The sequence below is a fragment of the Dipteris shenzhenensis genome, chromosome 33 (genome assembly GCF_047967505.1).
Source record: "Dipteris shenzhenensis isolate YYH24624 ecotype China chromosome 33, Dip_SZ_1.0, whole genome shotgun sequence".
NCBI classification, from domain to species: domain Eukaryota; kingdom Viridiplantae; phylum Streptophyta; class Polypodiopsida; order Gleicheniales; family Dipteridaceae; genus Dipteris; species Dipteris shenzhenensis.
The window spans coordinates 3,039,504-3,062,541 of record NC_141628.1 but is presented as its reverse complement, the minus strand read 5'-3'; the positions used below and the strand labels follow the sequence as shown (position 1 = coordinate 3,062,541).

Genomic DNA, 23,038 nt, shown 5'->3' with positions numbered 1-23,038 from the left:
CCCAAGGGAGATCCTCAACGAGTGGGGTAGGTGAATCTGCGTGTATCCTAATGAAACCCTCCGCTGTGATATGTAAGAAGTGATCTCTATAGAAGCCCAGCTTCACTGGAAGATCACTCGGGCCCAACCAAGTCCGGAATGTGTGTAGCTGTAGTAGATCCTCACGGATAACTTGGTTGACCTCGTGTGATAGGAGGGGAGAGAAAGGAGCATCCATACTGACTTGCAGCTTTCTCACATACACCCTGGGGGAATACACACAAAGGTGGAGGCTAAAAACAATTTTCCTCTTCTTAGTTGTGAAAGCCAAAAGAACTCTCTCTCTCTTAGTACAAAAGGAATAGATGAACCCTATATGTGGGTCTCAAATCAAACTCAGCTAACCTAGGTGGCATACTAACTGAGCCACTAACTAGAGTACATAAAGATAGCCGTCATCCAGCTATTATTCATGGGCGGTGTACCAACCGCATCTGCAGCTAACAAGTCGGTGACATAAATGCACAACGGTCACCCTGGCATATCACGAGTGGAGCTCGATATCTCAACACTCACATCAATGGTGGTGCTATCAAATCTATTCCTATGGAAGGAGATAAGTCTGAGCCAAGGAATTGGAGACTTGTCACTATGCTCAACTGTAGCTATAAAATCTTTGCTAAACAGCTATTTGTAACCCCGAATCCTGCAAACCTAAAGGTTGCCAGCTTTGGGTCTCTCTTTGGACAGCTTTTTAAGGGATCAAAAGCCAAATTGTCTTTTCAGGTAAAGGAGCTTTTATGACCTTGGACTCAATTTGGATTTCTGTTATTTTCAAAGAAGTTGTGCTTTCTGATGAAGAGATAGCTAAGGCAGCTCTTCTCTTTAAAAAGGGTTTGCAAAGCTGGGGGCAGCTGTGGAACAGAGTTGGACTAAGGTGGAAAATTTGGGTAGAGATTAGGAGAGAGTTCAGCCTAAACAACAAAAGCTAGTCACTTGTTTTGAGTAGAATACAACTTTGGAGTGGCAGCCAATAGTGGAAGGGGGGATCTTTCCTAGTCTATAGTAGAGAGTTCAGCTGGGTGGAGAGTATCTCTTTCTTCCCCATACCCACACCAAGCAGGGACATGGGTGATCTTTGCAGGGTTCTTAATGATAGGTGGAAACTTCATGACTCCAAAGAGAAATGGAAATTCAGATTCTGTGCCATTTAGTCTCCTTCAATTCCAGACAAAATATCTGCCCTGATGTGGCTCATATTGCATAAAGCTGTGTGGACCAATGTCAGAGGACTCAGGATTGGGAAGGGTAATGGTAAATGTATGAACTGCCTCTCTACCAATGAAGATATCTTCCATCTCTTTGTGGCTTGTCCTGTGGCCAGAAAGGTTTGGAAAATAGTCCAACTGGAGATAGGGGAGCCAGTGAATTGGAAGGCCATCTTACTTGGACACTCTTTAAGAACAAAACAGGACACTTGGTCACCCGTGAGAGCACATGCACTTTGGTTCTTATGGGTAACCAGGAATAATCTTCAGTTTAATCAAGTTATTTTGCAAGCTGACTTATTGTTTGTTAATTGGCTGAACAGGACCAGAAGAAAATAATAGAATTGGTTCACAGTTTCAAAGCAGAGGCTGCCCTCTTCAATGCTGACTTACAAGAACACACTCAAAGCTGCTTTGGGATTGATAATTCCACACCCTTTGAAGTCCCTGCTGAGATCACTGAGTTTCTTAATCAGGTACCCTCCACAAATGTTAAAAAGGAACCAGACTCACCTTGTGAAGCCTAGGCAGATGACACTGACATCTCTGGGGACTCAGAAAGTTTCAATTACTCTGATTACTTCAATGATGACAAGAGAGATGACACTGAGGACTCCTATGTCCCTCTCTTTTGATTCTGTTGCTACTGTTTTTTTTTACTTCAAGAAGATTTCTCAAAAATGTTTTGATGAAACTTTCCCCATGGGAGCTGGTTGTTCTTTTTTTTTCATGTAAATATTCTTGATGATGATGATGCTATTCTAATATAACACAAACTTTTTTTGCCCAAAAAAAAAAAAAAAGTTTGCAAGCTCCACAAGTCATTCTATAGTCTTAAACAAGCACCCAAGTTGAGATGGATGCGTTCTTCGCAAGGTTTGAAAGAAAAACGCCACTTAAGACCTTAATTTCTTTGTGCTATAGAGTAATGACAGCTTCATTTGTCTTTCTCTATGTGGATGCCTAACTATTATAGGCAATGATCAGACACTCATAGAGAAACTCAAAACAACACTGTAAAGAGTTTGAAACGACTTCTTGGGCATAGAAGACACAAATGTCATTCTTGTAAATCAAAGAAGGTAAGCTAAAGGCTTGCTGGGAAAAATTCACGTGTAGGACAATAAACCGATTCAATCCCATGGCAACAAGATTGAAATTGGACACGGATATGGATGAGCGAGATGTGGATGCCACATTGTGTATGCAATTATTGGCTAGTTTGATTCATCTCATGACAACTTGGCTTGACTTTTATTATGCCATTAGTTGTGTCAGCTTGTATATGGCACATTCAAAAGTCAGCCATTGGCCGGCAGCCGAAGGATCCTCATGTTAATCAAAGTTACTATGCATTTCGGGATCTTTTATGGGCAATGCAAAACTCTAGAACTGCAAGGGTTTTTTAATAGTGATTGGGCAGGCATCAAAGACATTAAGTCTACTATAGATTACACATTTTCACTCAAAACTGTTAGTATTTCATGGGTGAGCAAGAATTGAAATGCTATTCCTATTTCTTCCATTGAGGCCATGCTTATGGCAGCAAATGTAGCAGTATGTGAAGTGATTTGGCTTGAAAGACTACTTGGTGATCTTAGTATAGCAGAGGAGGGTTCAGTTCCTATTGGTTGTGACAACCAATCATGCAATGCTCTGGCCATGAATCCTGTGGATCTTTCTAGGACTAGGTACTTTGATATTAGATATCACTGCATCTGTGAAAAGATGGAAAATCAGCAGGCTCAGATGATCTATTGTTTTGCCAAGGACAAAATCCAATAGATATATTCACCAAGGTTTTACGAAAGGAGAAATTATGCAGGCATCTCCTTGGTATACAAGATATCATATTTCTTCAGAGGGGATGTTAATCCATGAAGATGCAATCTCTAAGAATCAAATCAAATTCTTACAACCATTTTACGTTATGGGGGGGATTATTAGGCTTATGCTGTGCATGGATAGGATAATACCCTCATGGTTGTGCAATCAAGGATCTGATTCCAGCTCACTAAAGTTAGAGAGGATAGTGAATAATAAATATCTATGTCATTTATCACACTAAGACTTAATCTAGTTCTAGGGTTTTAGGTTTCCTCTAAAACCCACTATTTCTTTCTATTTCAAAGTTGTGTGCAATTTGTTTCTGCTTTTCAAGCTTTGTCCATGGTGTATGCTCTCTCTCAGCTGTCACAAACTTCAAAGGTGTGCAACCTTATCGAATACGATCATAATGCTGGAAACAACACTTCTTATTTTCCCCCGTTCACCCCAAAGAATAAGGGAAAGGAGAGAGAGAACAAGAAAACAAATTCATTCTCGTGAAGGGCTATACTGTCTTACTTCTCCTTGCTTCTTTTTGCATTAAAACAAGCCTTATAGGTCTATGGGACAGCAAGAAACCCTCTGGCAGCTCCCAAGGAGTGCAAAAAGCAACCCACATTATTTAGAGTACCTACATGATAGTCTGGAAGAGTAAACAGCCATACATTAGTTTAAGACTGAGAGTCTTTTGGTTTTGATTTGAACTCTCTGATTAGTGCTACGCCTTCAGTGTAAACTGCCCATTTTCCATCCTTTCTGGCAGCTCTGATTTAGGTAATTCAGTTGCCTTAATCTTAAGTTGAGCTTGTGTAAGCTCCTCTGCTATCCATACTTTGGTGCCCTTCAACTTGAGAAAGAAAGAAAGAAAGAAAGAAATTTTATTAGAGTCTTCGGAAGACCGATGGGTCTATGAGACTGAAATAAAACCTGATACAAATTACAGTAAGGATGGAGCTACTGAAACGAGCATCATCACCCATGCTGAATCCTAAGTCTGATCATACATAGTCAAATCAAATACATCTGGAGAGAGAGAGAGAGAGAGAGAGAGGCTACGGTTGTGGTTTGAAATATTTGTATCTATAATTAGATACATCCAAGTTATGTTGGCTTGACGCTGATTGGATGAGTTGGCATTTCGGTTCTTGTTCTTGAACTTGATTTTTTTTTTTTCCATGAAAAAGACTTCTATTAAGTAAGAATAAAAACCCGCGAGAGCAAGCTCAAAGCGGAATACATCATGAAATCATGAGGATAATTAAAAAAACCCCTCAGAGTGAGGTGGAAAGAAACCAAGGCTGAGGCTGAAAGTGCCATCTCAACCCTGTAGTAGATTCAGAGAAGAAAGGAGAATCCTTCCATTCCCTGAAGAAAGAAGCCCTCCTAGCTGAGGCTGCACGGGAGTCCCCCTGCATACCCATCCATACGGCCATCAGAGTGTGTACGATGTCTGTCCAGATACTAGCCAATGTGTGCGAGGGATGAACCTGAGTACCCTCCATAGCCTCTGTGCATCTGGCTCTCCAGATATGCCAGGTTGCTATGCTCGCTATAATCTCCCAAGAAGTATCCAGAGAGGCATGTACAGCTGTAAAAGGACGGTGTGGAACCACATCCAACGAGCAGAACTCAACCCGATGACGTCGAACCGAAATGGCCCGAGAGGAGTCAAGTCCCTTATAGAAAACCTGAGGTCCTGTAAGAGAAAGCCAAGCCACCGAGCCCCAAGTCATAAAAAGTGGGGAATGGGCAAAGTGACTGAAGATCCTGGCTATCCCCATCCAAATCAATCTCGCCTGTCTGCAATCCCATAAGCAATGCTGAATAGACTCCGAAGCAGAAAGGCAACGAGGGCAAGTAGGGTCGGCTCCGAATCTGGACCTCCAAAGGTTCACTGCAATCCCTCCATGAATAGAAAGCCAAAAGAAGATAGTGATCTTTCTATTCCTGTGGGATTTCCAGAGCCTCCTCTAGAAGTACCTCTGTTGATCCGCAGTAATACCAAAAGTCTCCCAATGAGGAACTCTGGAGGGTCTCCAGCCTCTACTATTGAGCTGAAATCTCCTGGCATTACTGACCGTGTAACGAAAGAAGGGGATGGTCTTCTCTCGATGCCCCGCGTCAATCCACTCCCACTCTCCGGGGTCCCACTGTAAATACCTGATGGGAACTCCTCCATAGAGCCATAGTCTCCAAGACCCGGTGGAGAGTAACTGGGGGTCAGGGTCTAAGAACCACTCTGAATCTGATCCCTGCATCAAAAGGCCTACAACCCTGATAGGCTGAAAAGCAGACTCAAGCAAGATATCATCTGTAGATCTGAGCAATCTGCCACCATCCTGGACACTGAAAACCAAAGCATCCTCCTGTGCATCTTGGAAGGCTAAGACCTGAAGTGGAACCCCGCCTCTCGAGAAAGTACCTGCCCAAGTGGAGGAAGTGAGAGGCATATCATCTGTGTCTATCCAAGCCTCTGGAAGGGCTGTCTCAATCTGCAAGATCCTCCCTGCACTCCCTCTGAGATGTCCTGTCAACCTTGATTTGGTTTCCTCTGGAAGCCTACGGAAAGCTTTCCAAGATCTCAAAGAAGAAGCAGGTCCCCTCTCCCACCTGGCCCACTGCATGTAGAGTGAGGCACCCAGCGGTTTGCCACGATCATCTAAAATACTGTCGTTCCACATGATGGGCTGCCTATCAATCTCTTCCCGGGAGGAAGGAGGAATCCTCCGAAGAGAGCTTCTGAAACTAGCCCAAGCTTTCAGAATGGCAACCATGAGAGGGGATGAAGGTGATCTAAGGTGTGCTGTGGTGAAAATCCATCTAACACTGCTCATCCAGTCTCCTCCTAAGGAAGGTGTGCACCTCTGTATGCTGCTGATAAGAAAGTCCTTCCACGGTTCCTGTCCTGGCATAAGTCCTCGCACCACTATCTTGCAAAGTAAAGCTCTGCACTGTAAATATGGATCAATAATATTGAGACCCCCATCCTGTGTAGGGAGGATGAGGGTCTCCCAAGCCACTCTGGCTAAGGCATCTGTTGTGCCATCAAGCCCACTCCAGAGTAAGTTCCTGATCGGTCTTCTGAGCTGAATGATGCAGTCTCTAGAACGGCACCAACATGAACAAATAAACCAGGCAGTGGCCAGGAGGACCTGGTTGACCACCACAACTCTAGCTGCAAGATCCAGCTTGGCTGAGCTCCAAAAGAGAAGCTTCCTTCTGATGCTCTCCAACACGGGAGCAAACTGCTGCGTGGTAGAAATACCCAAGCCGACCTGGCAGCCCGAATACCTGATAGGCACACCCCTCTGAACCCAAGTGAACCCTATGTCAAGCCCCCAAACTGGAGTGTCCTCATCACTGATCCAAAAGCCATTGGATTTATGCCAATTTATCTGCGCCCTTGCCGCCAAGCAAAATAAATCCAATGCTGTCCTGAAAGAAGTCAGTGTCTGTGGAGAGGCATCCAAATAAATCGCTGTGTCATCAGCCAACTCACTGTCAAGCAGCTCCTCTTCTCTTCTGATGGGAAGTCTCAGCCCAAAGATGTCAGCTTGAGATCTAACATAGATGCTCATAGCTTCGGCCACGAATAAAAAAAGGAAAGGAGCAAGGGGGCATCCCTGACGGACTGATCTCGAAATCTGAAATCTCTCACCCCTTACCCCACCAATAAGTACCTGGCTATGGGCTGATCTGTACAAAGAGGAAACACCTCTGATCCAAACATCAGTGAATCCAAAGCGTAGAAGGGTGCCCTCCAAAAAACTCCAATCTACTCTGTCATAAGCTTTTTCAAAATCCAATAGTAGAATGGCAAGATTCTGGCCACTCTGCATGGCCCACTCTGAAGCTTCCCAGAAAGAAAAAATGTTATCAAAAATACTTCTGCCATGCACAAATCCCGTCTGAGTGTCATGAATAAGATCAGGGAGAAGTGGCTGCAATCGGAGGCTGATAGCCTTGGCCAGAATCTTGTAACAAGTCCCCAGAAGTGTGATAGGCCTCCACTGGGACAATAAATTTCTGCTACCTCCTTTTGGGATAAGGTGGATGAGGCCCTCTGTAAGCGACTCAGGCATCTCGCCAGAGTCCCAAATGGCCTGCATGGATGAAGTAATATAGTCTCCAATCATATCCCAAAATGCAATGAAAAAAGACGGGGTGAGGCCATCTAAACTTGGGCACTTGCCCTTGTGAAGGGTTGAAAGTGCAGTCCTGAACTCTGTGTTGGTGAAAGGTGCGTCAAGTAGAACATGCATATCCGGATTCACCAACACTGGGATACTGTGCCAAATAGCCTGTCTAGCATCCTCTATATCGTGTCTCAGGATCAGCAGTAAGGAGGGTGGCATAGAAATCTGAAGCTATGCGTAAGACGTCATCTGGCTCTGTCTGTAATACCCCATGTGAGTCAATAAGCTGAGATACACTCTCTCTACTATGTCTAGGGGCAAGAGTAGAGAAAAAGTGTTTATTGACTCTACCACCCATCTGAATCCAGAAGGACTCCCGTGCATGAAAGGCATACTCTGCTCTCTGATCAAGTAATAACTGCAGATGAGCCCTCGCTGCAGCAAGGCGCTCCTGAATCCAAGCATCTGAAGGCCGTTTTTGCTCTTCCCTCTGCAAAGCTGCTAACTGCTGGCGAACACCAATCTCACGTCTGAGAATATCTCGTCTCCTGGTAGAAGCAACTGAGCAGTAAAAGTCGCTAATACCAGAGAGGGCAGCGGCTAAATGTGATGGATGTGGCTGCCCACCCTGGACATGAGCAAACCATATCCGTAGGGCTGCCTCCGTAAGGTCCTCCTCTGTGTAAAAGGCATCTGGAATCTTGATGCTGGCAGATCGGCCTCTCAAGTGAGGCTCTGAGATAGCCAGAACAACAGGGAAGTGGTCTGAAGTGGAAACCCCCGCAGCAATGCATACCGATCCACCTTTGTCTAGTGCCCAGTCATCTACATAAAATCTGTCAATGCGTGCATGAATAGGCATCTGTTGCCTCCTGTTCGACCAAGAGAACAGGAGGGACTGTGGCTGAATAAGAAAGGCATCATCACACCAAGTATCTCTGCCATAGAAATGGAAAAGGAAGGCATCCCAAGCTGCTCTCTCCAAAGAGTGAAGTCCGCCTTCTCTACCCCCTTTTTTGTCTGAAGGTAACTCGACCATGTTAAAGTCACCTCCAATCACCCAAGAATCCACAATGGGGGCCCAGGAGAGCAAAGTCTTCCACATAAGGACACGTTCCCCTCTAATGTTGGAGGCATATAGGTTGAGAAAGCCAACCTTACGCCCTCCAATCAAAAGAATAATCCACTGAGCTCTAGAGGGGATAATGACTCCGTGCCCAACAACTAAGGGGAGAACCGACTGCGAAACTGAAATAGAAGTGCCTCCCCTAGTGCCCAATGCAGGCGACCAAAAAGTATGGCCTGAAAGCAACTTGCCTGACTTGGCACAATCTCTATAATCCATAATCCAGCTTGTGCTCTTGAATAAATAATATATCAATGGGACCCCCAGTAACACCTGGATGAAGCTGATCCCGGATCAGCTGTCTACGGCGGCGATGTGGGACGCCACCTAGGCCCTGTATGTTCCAACTGATAATCCTCATCGACGGGAGGATGTAGAGTGGAACACCTTACCCGACCTAGTGGCGGAAACAAACCCTTCAACAGGGGAAGACCTCCTGCTCGAGGAGGGAGGGAAGGAACTCAGTGGTGGAAAGTCAATAGGGGAAAGGATCCTGGCACCTGAAGAAGAAGCCCTGTCAATAGGAAACCCAACCACTGGCTCCCCAAAAGTAGCGGGCACAAACTCCTCTGGGAAATCTTAACTCTCTGCCAAGGCTGAAAACGAGTTCCTGTGGAGCAATCCAGACACCGGAGTACGAAGGATCCCTTGTGAGGGAAGAGGATCAACAGTGTAAGCTATCCCCTTCCCCCTATCCAAGGGAGGGAGTGAGGAATGCTCTCTACCCTGTGTCTGCCCAGCCGTGGAGATCTCTCCGTCCTCAAGAGGAACATCTGGCACTGCTGGATCTAAGGAAGAAGCTGCAACTGGGGAGGAGGTCGAAGCTTCAGCGTCTCGGACTATGCAAGGTGAGACAGGAAGGACAGCTCGAGGTGAAGCAGAGTCTACTAAGGTACCCTCGTGAACTGAAGGAGGGACCTGCACACGTACTGGAACCCACTGTAAAGCGTCGCGTGTGCCTGAGGGAGGTGGGGGTCGAGGAGCAGGTGAAGGACCTGTACCACCCCCCTGTCGAGGCCGAGGAATAGGTACTGGACTTGTACCACCACCTGACTGAGCACCTGACTGAGCAGGACCGCCACGTGAAGAACGAGGAGCAGGAGCTGGACCTGTACCACCCCTCTGTCGAGGTCGAGGGGCAAGTGCCGGGTCTAATCCCCCCCCTGTCCCCCCTGCCGATGCCCTGAGGCGGTAGCTGTACCAGAGGGCTTCTTAGGCCTTTTCTTCTTCCTGGGGCAATCCCTGGCAAAGTGTCCCGAGGTCCTGCAAATCCTGCACTGGTCCTGCCTGCCTGAAATCTCCACTCTCTGGCGAAAAAAGGAACCATTCGGGCGCTGGATCATGACGTGGTCCATCTTGAGGTTAGGATCCTTGCAAAGGACCCTAACTCTAGGAACCCCATCAGCCTTGGTTGCCTCTGTTGCAGTCAATGGCAACCCAGGGAGGGGTGGGATCTCAGCAACTGCGCCAAAATGCTCCCCAATAACAGAAAGAAGTCGATGGTAAACCTGGGGACGCCCGGGGAACCTGATGAAGAGCGAGAAGATTTTCTTATCTGCCTCTACTGGGTCGAAACCAAGGTGAAAGGCTTCAAAGAAGATCTTCCTGTGTCCCAGGTGTAAAAACTCGGCCTTGAGCACAGTGCTCGCAGCCTCTGCAGTGTCAAAAACAACCTGGAAAAAACCTCGTCCCAGAAGGCGAACATCTAACAATCGAGGAGTGAGGTCTGGGGGGAGAGCCGCAAGCATCCAGTCTCTGGCTTGGGATCTGGAAGGGTGAGACCCGAAGATGCGTGCTAGCAATGTGGTAGAGCATTCAATCTCTACATCCTTCTTGAGCTGCTGCAACTCGTCTTTAGAGAAAGTGATAGTTTTCGCGGCCGGTGGAGATGGAGTAGGATTGGCTGACGGGGTATCCATCGCCAATCAAGGTGAGGAGGCCGACTCTAACAGAATAAAGGCTCCTTCCGTTCCAAAAAAGCTGCGGGGGGCAAGGGAGGGGAAAGGAGGCAAGGAGGAAGCAGGGGGGAAGGGGAGGGAAGGAGGAGAGGGGCTGGGGCTGAGAGGGGAGAGGGGCAAGCTGAGAGGGAGGGATGGGGCGTTGGAGGGGAGGGCTAAGAGGGAAAGGAGAGGAGAAGAAGGAGAGGGGAAGGAGAGAAGGGAAGGGCAGGAGTGAGAGGAAGAGAGGGGGCGGGAGAGCAGGCAGGGAGGGGGCGGGACAGCAGGGGGGAGGCGAGGGGCAAGCAAGGGAGGGGGCGGGACAGGGGGAAGGGGCGGAACAGCAGGGGGGAGGGGGCGGAGGCAGGGAGAGGGGGCGGAGCAGCAGGGGGGAGGGGGCGGAGGCAGGGAGAGGGGGCGGAGCAGCAGGGGGGAGGGGGCGGAGGCAGGGAGAGGGGGCGGAACAGCAGGGGGGAGGGCGGAAGCAGGGAGAGGGGGCGGAAGGGCAGGGGGAGGGAACGAGGGACAGGCAGGGGGAGGGGGCGGAGCAGCAGGGGGGGAGGGGGGGGAGCAGCAGGGAGGGGGCGAGGGACAGGCTGAGGGGAGAGAGAGACGGGCTGAGGGAGGGGGAGCAGCAGGGGAACGGGGAGGAGCAGCAGCTCAAGGTCTCTACCACCTGTTTCTCTCGCCTTCTTGAACTTGATTTTGAAAATTGATTTGTGATGTTTCAAGAGAATAGGATGCATTGTCTATTGGGTGCTTATACCAGAGTTGATTTTCTACACAGAACTGACTCAGAGCACCAATGGCAAGTGGATATAGACAGTATGTTGTATTTGTTTACAAGCTTGGTGCACTACCTACAACTTGATAGTGCCTACAACATTTTCATATTGAATCCAAAGCATGATCCAGATCGCCCGCATTATGGTTATCGGTAACTGTCCTTATTTCAGTTTTAAGAATTCAAACTTTTGTAACAATGATAAGTGGTTGAAGGCTTATCTTTCTGGAATTATGGTAATGGGCTATGCCTTATCACTTGTCTCATTTTTTTGTGGACAGGCGTGGTTTGTCTGATGCAGAAATACAATACTTGAAGGAGGTATGATGTTCTTTTAGAGAATGTGGACTTTGTGAAGGCTTGAGTCTTTAGCAAATTTTTTGTGAAGACTTCCAAGTAGCTGGCTTAAGGGCATCTGCAGAGAATTAAGCTTTCCCCAACTCTTCCTTTCTTAAAACTAATGCCACATGATCACTCCTTTGTTCAAAAAAGTAAAGGTTTTGTAAATCTTGGACTTGTGATAAGAAAGAAGAGGCATTGCCAAAGAATTTCACTAAGCATATACTCACATAGAGTGCCATGTTATCATTAATGACGGAAATTTTGAAGCGTCGTTAAAATGCCTTTCTTTAGAAGGTATAATCCCAAAACCTTGAAGATTGTTAGTTCGAGTATTGCTCTCATCATAGTTCCAAACATGCCTATATGTTTGGTAGAGAATGCGTTGGAACCATGGACGTTTGATATGATGCAAACATATGTTGCTCGTTGAAATATTTTTTAATGGAAAAAATAAGCCAATTTTGACATTTATTGTCATTTTGCCTCATTTTGTAGAGGCAATTTGTACCAAGTACTAGGTTAGGAGATGCTTCAACCTCTCCCACACTCACCTGCGTTCGAGCATTAATGGTTTCGGATTCTAAGAAATTGAACATGACACGTATTCTATGGATTTTGGTACCCTAGGGTGTGGAGGTTAGGGGGGTAAGGTTTGAGATCTCAACCTGCAGAAAATAATAAACTTTTTCCCACGTATCATACTTGTAAACATTTGATAGTACAAACATATGTTTGAAACTATGGTTCTCATGCCAATGGTATGAGAAACTACTTCAAGGACTTATCAATTTGTAATCACCGCCCCCACGTTGGAGAAACTTGAGAAAGCTGAAAGAATTGCACATAATTTGAAATGCAAAGGAATTATGGGTTTTGTTGGAAACACTAAACTCTAGACCAAGATAACGTGTTAGAGCCAAACGTGGCATTGTGCCACATGTATAATGCAAAGACTACTAATCCATGAACCTATGAGGGAATTGGGGCCAGATTTTTGATTTTAAGTCTTCAAATGGTTGTAAACCCCAATACATTGGGTACACAGTTGTAACCTAATGTGGATGCAATACTACAACCCTGGGGGGCAACAGGCGATCCATTGGGACAGAAGCCCAACCTTTGCTCTGTGAGCTGTGGCCAATGAAAATGCATTTGATGGCCTTATCTTCCAACTTAGCATTGGCTTACAACCTGTCCATGCCTCATAAGGTGTAATTGTCTTCAATGTCCAAGCAGGTGCCTGATACATCACATAGTTTGCGGACACGCATGTGTGCAAATGGATCTGATTGGACACATTGTGTCAATAGGATGGTAGTATGAATTGTGGATTCATTGTTTGGATAGCTCAGCTATTGCATATTGATTCTACCTGTGCAATCTATGTGAGGCATCACAGTCTGGTTAGCTATAGCTAGCCTCCCATGTTTCCTAATGGTAATAGAGGCAGGCAGCTTGCTACATGTGTGAAACTCACTGTGGATAGTCTGCTAGCTTGTTCATGCACCTAAGCAAGAAAATTTTGCTCCATCCTTCAGGGCAAGGAGGGAAGTTGCACAAGCATTTTTTGTTGAAGAAACTTGGACCCGTGCAAGTGAAAAGCCTTATTAGCCAAGGCCTGTAAAGGTAAATTTGTGGGAGAAAGGAGCGATCTGTAAAACATGAACTTCAGTTGTTGTGATGATCTAAGAACGTCTTTCCAATGACGTCAGGCAGAAAAATGAAAGGAAAATTTCAACAGCTGAAGGCTCATGCTGGAAATGGTGCATGAAGGGCTTTTTTATGGGGCCGATTGCCTGACTTCTACCCTGCTCTATCAGATGGTTTCGGTAGATCCTGGATGAGCTGCTCATCTGCTGTCTGCTGGTTTATCTGCCCTTTTAAGGCTCTTTGAATGGTCTTTAAAGCTAGTGTATATGGCTGGCCCTTTTGCTAACTGCGACTGCCTGAAATGGGCTTTGTTGGCTGGACCTTGTAAATGCAAGTTGCAACTTTGGTCTTTTCCTCGTCTGACAGAGGGGGCTCACAAAATGGACCTGCTAACTTCTGAAGGCAATGCATCAGAGGGACTAAAAGCATGGCCATTGCATGCGACCTTTTCAACATAGTCAGGCCCTTTGCTGAGCATATGTAGTGGAATATTAGGCTTAGACAGGTCATGTGCTTGCGCCCAATGATTATGTCTATCATATTCGCTGTTGTATAACGTTATCTTTCCTCCTGCAAGGTTTTTTTGATGCCTCAAGGCTTGGGTACTCTTACCTCTGCATGCTTTGAATGGGCGTGGCCTTGATTTCATCTGTACTGGACATATTTTTTGTGAATGTTGATTGAGATAAGCCAAAGGAGCTAGGCTTGCCTCAAAGTGCACCATGGATGAGGATGCTAAGAGACTCTCTGCCAGGACTTCATGTTGCAAGATAGAGAAATACATCATTTTATTTTATGCCCAATTTATCTTGATTTGCATACATATGTTCTGCTGTGTGTTTTGGGATTGGTATAAGGAAGCATTTGAAGATTTCTAATGGATTTGTCTGACGGAACTGGCTTCGTTGCTGATGTTGGCAGAATATTCAATCGTTTATTATGTACAATTAAGATTTTAAACTTATTCGGTAGAAAGAATGTACCTTCATATCTATATGATATCACTTTATTGTTCAATGTTGGTGCCTGCTTTGTGGTGTGCAGAAATGTCTTAGGAATGTGTTCTACTAACCTTATATTTTTTGTTATTGCGGCCATGTAGGATGGTGAAGCTCGAACAGCCATTTTGAAATCTAAGCCTGAGAAAACTTCAAATCCATTAGGTGCTTCAGCTGAAACCTCTGATTACTTGGGCCAAATGAGATGATTTGTTTGATGCTTGTATTGTTACTTACTAATGTTATTTTGTAAATAGCGAGGAATTGCAAGATTTATTCAAGCATTCCTTTTCTATTAATGACATTCATCTTGCTAAATTCTGATAAATTGTTGACGACTTCTTTGGCAAGTAACATCATGAATTCAAGCCTCATAACTTGAAAACATTGAGATTGTATGTGGTTTATCTTGCAATTAACATTGTGAATAGTCACATATCTGCTTGCTTTTACAAGGCATTCTTAACGATGCAAGGTTTAGGAGCCAGATGTGTGCCTGAATCTGCGGTTGGTGTTATGTAGACATGGAGAAGAGAAGAAGACCACTCTATCAACGACATCCTATGTTAAGATTTGCCTGGACTGCAGTGGACACAGTAGATATGGTAAATGGTTCAAGTTGCTCCTCCAAACATTTCACCTGACATTTGCTATTCACTTTTGCTGAGCTTCAAGGAGGAGAAGATGTTAACATGAGTAGGGACGTGCAGGCTTCATTACATTTATTTCCATTTTGTTCCTTGAATTTTTATTACATTTGCTAGCTCTTAGATTGCATGAACTTGAATGTATTAGGCTTTGCAACTTGGACAGGGTTGTGAACAATCGCTGATAAGGACATAGTGGGATCCTTATATTGGATAAGAAAACATTAGAAGTCGTTACAAACCTTGTGTTTTTGAAATTATTTTTGTGCTTTGAACATCATCCCCAAGGTGGGGACCCCATGAAACCTGCGTGGCCTGCCGCTCTCACACCTACCTGCTTAGCATATCTTCTGGTGTGCATCTCTAATGCTGATCCAACCCACATGATAGCTGGATAGTTGGCTGCATCCCATGGGCCCCCCTGCTTTGTGAATTGGGAAGATGGTATTGGGAGTCCAAGGCACATGAGAGTACAAATCATTGAAAAGTCTGGTTAGGATCAGACACTTGTTTCTGAACTGCATGTTAAGAGTTTTGCTTGAAGGCAATTATAATTCTTGGCTTTGCTATCCTGTGATTTCTCGATAGCATCTGTAAGGCAGGATGGGGTGAAGAGTGTGGAGCCGGAGGGAGATATCACAGAGTTCAGGTATGGGCTACTTGTTTATAATGTTGGGTATTAGTGTAGGCTTTATAGATGCCCCGGTGCTAGATGGGGTGCTAAGTCTATGATCCGTTGCTATATGTGCTCCCGGTTAAGTGAGGGTCGCATGAATGTGCATCTAAGTCACGTGATCTCATACACACTGAGAGTGCTCAGTGCCGGTCTGGATGAGCAATTTTATCTCCCACAGATCTCATAGTATCCAGAGGCATCTCATGAGCGCATGCTTCTCTCCTACATACCTCATAAGGTAGATAGCCTCAGCTATGGCAGTCTCGATATGGAATCTATGAGATGAGGTTGGCAACTGGACCGGTGCTAGATGGGGTGCTAAGTCTATGATCCGTTGCTATATGTGCTCCTGGTTAAGTGAGGGTCGCATGAATGTGCATCTAAGTCACGTGATCTCATATACACTGAGAGTGCTCTATCTCTGACAGATCTCATAGTATCCAGAGGGATCTCATGAGCGCATGCTTCTCTCCTACATACCTCATAAGGTAGATAGCCTCAGCTATGCCAGTCTCGATATGGAATCTATGAGATGAGGTTGGCAACTGGACCGTGTCTCTGTAACGCCTATGAGAGACAAATTTGTAGATATCGTGGTGGTTGGATGAACCCATTCTCAGTCAAATGGAGGATATACTTCCTGTAAAACACCAGGTTAGCCGCATGTGGCTGTGTCTGGAATACCCGAACCTGCTGGATTTAGATGCGCCATACAAGCCTATTGACCATGGAATCTGAAATCATCATCTGAAGTCATTATGAGAGTACACCCCCCATGGGGGAACTAGATGTGTCTATCACAGCTCCAAGAAATAACTGGTGATGAAATTAGAGACTACAGGAAAAAAACTCCTCGTGTCAAGGAATTCCTGTCTGTCATGTGTCCTATATCATGTCGCGGGTGAGCGCTGTGAGGTGGGCCTCACTAGGATCCCTTTTAGAGTCGTGATGTCTCTGAAACATATCTGACATCTGCTGCTGATGTCCCATGCTCCTGTAGGATGTTCCTGTGGGTGGTATGAGAGAGCCTGATGCTGGGATTCTGCAATGATGGTGCCTCGATTCTGTGTCTCTTAGTGTAGAAGTCTCATGTTGGAGCTGAGCTTCATTGATGTTAAAGATCATAACCTTGTTTTACCTAGGTTAATCTTCATGTCTCAGTTGTCATAGAAAGCCTGTATTGCAACTTTTAGCCTAGCTTGTCTTAGTTCTCATAGAAATCCTGTATTGCTTAGTCAAATGCATTGTAGCCCCTCTCTTGTGTTTTGAGACCAGCACCACATCATGTATATATTGTATGGGTATGATAGGCTGTGCCAAAGTCAATCCTCGACCTCCTAGGGTATCCACAAAAGTGGCCAGCTCATCAATGTAGAGGCCCAATGGTGTCGTTTGCCTTTCAGAAGTCCACAAAGGAGCAATATACTCGCTGTTTCTAGTCGCTTGCATCCATGTGCTCTCAGCGTGCTTACTAATGTGTATCTCCAAAGATGACCCATAAACCTTGTGCACAAATAGCCAACCATAATAGTGTGGTAGTTATGTGCATCCATGGATCCCTTGCCTTGGGATGATAGTATGTGTGTTTCAGGAGGTCAGAAAGCCACTACAGAATACTTTGTTAAACAGTTTGGCTACGATCGGAGCAAGTATACCCCAGTCGAGGGTTAGGAGTTTTGCTTAGAGGCCCCTTGATCCTTGGCTTTGCCATTTTGAAGCTTCTTCATGTTAGAAGATCACACAGTCCGCCACATGTCGTGCAGGGGCATTGCCAGGTGTGAAGGTCCCACACCCCACCCCATAGCCACGCTGAGGTCCCCTTACTCCCCAAAAACCTCGGGAGGGATATGAGGAGGAGGTTTTACTTCAGCCCAGATATCTTAGTCACTAAATAATCTCATGTGCTCATGGGATTTCTTCCCAAGTCCACTACCACGTGTCAAGGCACGAAGGCATGAGGCCCTTGGGCCTCTATTTTTCCTTCAATTAGTCAGTTAGACTAGGGTATGAAGGGGGGTGTTAGGACCACACTTAGGCATATATTTCAACACCCCTCCTTGGTCCTAACACCAAGGACTTGATGAAGGCTAACACCACCCACAGAGAAGTGACCAATCACACAGGTGCAAGTCAAATCAACATGACAGTCACTCAGAGCTGCCAAAATCAAGTGTTGTCGTCAAGTCAGTCTACAATGCACACACAAGCTGCCACGTCCCCCGCATGCGTGCGAAGTGTAAGTACGAAGCTTAAGCTGTAGCCGCCACCTAGAGGAGTGTGCGCGCGGGGTGTCACATCCCACGGCATGCGGCACAACACACAGTGCAGAGTCACAAGTGCCACCAGCCCGCCACAGAGTTGCAATCCATTGTTGTCCACACAGAGGTCAGAGTTGCTATGTAGTCGCCATGTGCCGTGTTAGAGAGGTTTGCGGGATTCGCCTATGCTCTGATACCATGTTAGATCTCAGGGTTTTTGGAGAGTGAGGATGACCTCAGTGTGGCTATGGGGCGGGGTGTGGGACCCTGCACCTAGCACTGTTTGTGGCGGACTGTGTGATCTAATGCTTGGGCAAGAGCCTTGGAAGGACTTCCTTATTAGATGCATACAGTCTTGTAGCCCTTTCCTCTTTCTCTATAAATGTAAATACAAATAGAAATAAATAAATAATAATAAATTGGACTTTAGGACAACAAAAAATCTAAATTTGTATGATTGGATATATTCTGGTTTCACAAAGATATATATATATATATATATATATATATGTATGTATGTATGTATGTATGTATGTATGTATGTATGTGTGTGTGTGTGTGTGTGTATCTGTGTGTTTGTGTGTGTTCTACTTGCCTCTTATTATGTTCAGCAAGGCTGATCTTGCCTCTTTTATGTTTGAGGTTCTAGAAATCTTTTGGTGTTCTCGCCATGGCAAAAAAAGTTTGTGTTTGCTTCAGGTACAGCAGCTTTGTTCTCCAAAGATGCATGGAGGTCTTAATATTCTCAATATCCATCTGCACATTCTTGCCCATAAGTGGAAACTCTTGCTGCAGTTTTTGCGAGATTCTCAACCATGGGCTGCCATGATTCGTCATTTACTCTTGCATGTTGAATCCCCAGCTTTTGGTCATTGGCAGCTTTCCCAGTTGGAGTTTCTTTTTGGTTTTGTGATAGGCACAATCCGTGGCTGTCCTTTGGTTTCCCATTTGTTAATGGATTGGAAACATATTCTTTTCCACTTGGATTGGTATGGCAGTGATTCCTTGCAGGGCAACTCTTTCAGAGCTGAAAGTATATATTGGTCTAGAGTGTTCGCTCTTCCTTTGGCTTTGGAGGAGCCTCGACGTTCGTATTTTCTAAGTCTCAAGGGGATTCGTTTGGTTTAGGATGTTGATGATGCTGGATTTCCCCTTACTTTTCCTTTGGCCGCTGCCAAATTTGGCCTTGGAATCCATTATCGTCCACTTTGCTATAAGATTACTTTGATGCTCCAACCTTTTCAGCCAGTTCCTCCATTGCATCTATAGGATCGTCTTTAAGACTGGATACTTTCTTCAGTGGGCTTGTCATGCCGTCCTCTGCAGTTTGTACATATTACTGTCTCTTCTCTTTATAAAGTTCTACTTCCTCCACCATTTATCGCGCAAAAGACAAATCAGCTTTGGCATCTTAAATCGTCCTATGAAATGGTGGCGAAAACGTTTGAGACAGATTTGGCATTCTAAGATTTCTCTCCATCAGCAGGTTTTCTTGTGGAGAGTTTGTTGGATGTTCTTCCTCATGGACAGCTCTTGGCACGACGACATATTGCTTCCTGTATTTGTCGCAGATGTCTGGCTCCGAGAGAGACTGTGCCTCATCTCTTTTGGCATTGTCTTTCCTCTTGTGCTTTTTTGGACTTCCTTGGGCAGATTTTGAGAGCTCGGTTTCCTCAGATTGCTTTTGGCAAGTTCTTCTGGCTTTTTGGTGTACATCCACCTAGACAGAAGTTTGATTTCTTTTTTGTTTGGGTTCGGTGTTGGGCACTCTGGACTCTCTGGAAGGATCGCAATCATAGGGTCTTTGGTGATCCTGTTTTTTCCAATTTCTCTTTCTTTAGACACTCTTTGCAGCAATCGCTTTTTGATTGCTTGCAATCTCGTGTCTTTGATCATGATGTATATTTGTCCTACATTGATATTTTCTCTTGATGTATTGTAGCTCTCCCTTTCTGGGATGGCTTTTTTTGTAATATAATGACTCAAAGATTCCACAAAAAAAAAAAAGTGTGTAAAAAAAGTGTGGGTGTGTACTTTTGGAGGTGTGTGGTGTGTGGTGTGAGGAGATGGAGAGCTCCTCTGTGCTCCTGACCTTGCCTACCGCCGTACCCTTGCCGTCCTTGACTGTACCATTGCTGCAGTCCCCTCTCCATAGCTTGCCACATCTGCGGACACTTTTCGTACCTCCTGCGTCACAGCCTGTACGGTGCCTGCAGCAGCCCGTACAACAATCCGTATGCTTCCTGCCTCTGGCTGTACCTCCTTCGTCCTCTTCTATGCATATTTCGCAATCTGTATAGCCTCTTCAATCTGCTTCAGTTGCAGCCTCGTCATGTTGCCCCTCAGCCGTACATCCGTATGGTCGTATAGCCGTACAACTGCCTCTCTTTCAGACGCCGCCTTCCATACAGCTCCCTGTCCAGCAACCTCAATCCTTTCCATCTCCTTCCCTGCTGTCCGTACAGCCTCTTCTTTCTTCTTTGCCTGGTTCTTTGCAGTTTGCTCATGCCTGTTCTTCCATATCTCCTGCTTCACCGCAAGCTGGTTCTTTTGTCTTTTCAGCTTCAGCTTCTCCTTCAGCGTTGCCTCCTCCTCCACATGTTTTCATTCGGATGAAACGTGCTGGTCCATTTGCTTCACCTTTATTCAAATCATTGAAGCTAGATGCTGCGGATGGGCCTTCTTCCCCACTTTAGTTGGATCTTCTTTGTCAGATGTGTTCTGCTTCCGTTACAGAAGTTCCCACCTCGGGTTCCGCTCTTGTTTGTTCCTTGGATTCTGCCCTCTTGGTTACCGGTCTTCGTCAGGCTCAGCAGTTTGGGGCCTGTCTCTACTTTATGGGCAGGGTTCTCTCAGCAGCTCACCTCCGTCGTTGGGCTGAGGCTGCGGTGGACCCAGATCTTCTTTCTTCCTTTCTTTTTCTAGGCAAAGGGCTTTATTATGCTCGGTGTTCTTCGACTGAGGTGGTGGAGAGTCTTCTTAGCCGTGCTGGTGTTCTTGGGGCTGGGTTTTTTGCTTATGTGATGCCCTGGGTTCCTCTTTCTGATCCGGCGGGTTCTCTTCTCGCCCACTGCCCGGTATGGATTGCCTGTTCCTCTTTTTCAACATCTTCATATCCTTGCAGTGCTCTTGGGGAGGCCTCTACATGTTCCGAGACAAGAGTTTCTGCAGACACACACACACACACACACATATATGTGTGTGTGTGTGTGTGTGTATACATATATGTACACACACACACACACACACACATATATATGTATACATATATATATGTGTGTGTGTGTGTGTGTACATATAAATAAATAAATAAATATATTTATATGTGTGTATACATATATATATGTGTGTGTGTGTGTGTGTGTGTGTGTGTAGGTGAGAGAGGAGAGGTGTGTGAGCTTTAGCGCCTCAAGCAACCAGCCCGCGAGCCTCCGCTCCTAGTTGTGCTGCATCAGAGCCTTAAAACCGGTGATCTGGAGCCTTTAATACCAGCCGTACAGCCCGTCAGAGCTCCGTACGAATTCCGTACAGGTGTACGGCCTGTACGGACATCTCCGCCTGCAACAGTTCAGCTGTTCCCAGTTCATCCCCGGTTCTCGGCTCTTTTCCACGCAGGATTTCGTTTGCGGATTACTTCCACGCACTGACTTGGAAGGCCTTTGCTCCTATTTTTATCCTCTTTAGTCTTTGGATCCGCTGCACCTTTCCCATCGCCAAAATCTTACCTTTTCCTCTGAAATATAGTTCATCTGGGGTTTTTAACTGTTTTTTCTCTCTTTTTCCTCTACAAAACTGTTTATTATCCTCTCTCGACCTCTACATCCCTCTTTCCCTTCTATCTTCTTACCAATATACTCTTTTTCTATTCTCTGTGGGCTTCCTGTGGATATTTCTTTGGGACTGGTTTTTTTGCGTCCACTACCCTTTTACAGGTACTTCATTCCTGAGTTCCATTTCTTAAAAAGCTATGGCTGAATATTCCTATGAAAAAACGTTTCAAAAGGAGCGTTCAGTTCACTGCAAGAAGCAAAAGCAGGTTGAGGGTCAGCATGACCCGATGCATGATACTCTTGAGGCCCAACTGGTATATGATGTCATGCATGAAGGATTTGCAGACACGAGGAAAGAATGGAAAGACTCGGTTCCTTCAGTTGGCCTCATGGTTGAGGTAGATGAAATTGTGGATCCAGTCAGAGAATATGCTAAGAGTGCAGTCATATTATTTTTTCCAGGCCAGATGCCACCTGCCGCACAGATAGGCAACTGGTTGACACATACACTGGCTGGCTCGTTTGTTCGTAAAGTACATTATGCAGCCAGGGGTTTTTTTGAGGTTATCATGGTGGATGAGATACACAGACAAATGCTCTTGGAACATTCGCCTCTCTTTTTTGGGTAGCAAATGGTGCATGTATTGCCATGGTCTCCCACAAGGGATTTTCAGGCTTTAATCCGACACAGATGCCCGGTTTGGGTTGAAGTTGTTGACTTCCCACAATGTATGGCCTCACTCTTGCCTAAAATTGCAGCATCTTTAGGTAAAGTGGTTTTCCCACCATGGCCAAATCGCAACTCGAACAGATTTTGCATTCTCTGGGATACTGATAATCCCACACTAGACTCTTATTCAGTCACGGTGAATAATGTGGACATGGGAAGTGCTTTTTATAAACTCAAATGGGGATTATTTGCAGGGGCTTGTTTTGAGTGCAAAAAATTTGGACACATGGCTTCACAGTGTCCAATGAATCAACATAAAATGCCTCATACCACTTTGCCGGTTCAAATGCCTACTAAGGATGCTCCTACTTCAGTTGCAAATAAAAACAAAAATTGTAGACAGCTTTCTGGAATTCAGGATAAAGGCAAAGCTCCAGTGGCTTCAAATGGGAATGTCTTTTCACATTCACCTCTTGCTATTCAACCCTTGACCAAAGGACAGAAACCTCCAACTGATGGATGGCAAAGTCCAAGAAAAGTTATTTCTGCTCGAAGAATTCCACCCCCCCGCACTTGGAATGGTGCATCTTCTAGTGGAAATACCCCAGAGGTAAATACAGGAATTGGGATTACATGGGCTGCAGTAACAGCTAGCAGAACACTCTTCCCTGAAGAAGAGGTCGCTGCTTTGCTGTCTACTCCTCAGGTGGCTACTTCTTTTCAGGGGAGAGGCCTTGACCCTGAGATAGAAATGCAAGGCTGACCTCATAAATTTTATTGCTGTACATAGTTGTTATATTACTATAAATATATGACTGCTCATATCAAATGTTTTACACTCAATGTCCAGGGGATGTGTGACAGTAAGAAATGGAAATCTGTGTGGCTGTACATTAATAGATTTCAGCCTGACATAGTGGCATTACAAGAACACAACCAACACGTCTATGCAGGAAAGACAGGACACTAT

At 45.5% G+C, this 23,038-nt stretch overlaps 1 protein-coding gene across 1 annotated transcript in view; it reads left to right on the top strand.

Annotated features, from left to right (window-relative positions):
• The window catches only part of LOC147879547 (uncharacterized), a 150,500-nt gene that overhangs the window by 48,108 nt on the left and 79,354 nt on the right, over nucleotides 1-23,038 (top strand). Inside the window, exons 8-11 of the mRNA XM_087371536.1 lie at nucleotides 11,061-11,210; nucleotides 11,339-11,378; nucleotides 14,152-14,212; nucleotides 14,570-14,652. Of these exons, the coding sequence (XP_087227662.1) occupies nucleotides 11,061-11,210; nucleotides 11,339-11,378; nucleotides 14,152-14,212; nucleotides 14,570-14,652 (334 nt within the window). The remainder of the gene's footprint in view (nucleotides 1-11,060; nucleotides 11,211-11,338; nucleotides 11,379-14,151; nucleotides 14,213-14,569; nucleotides 14,653-23,038) is intronic.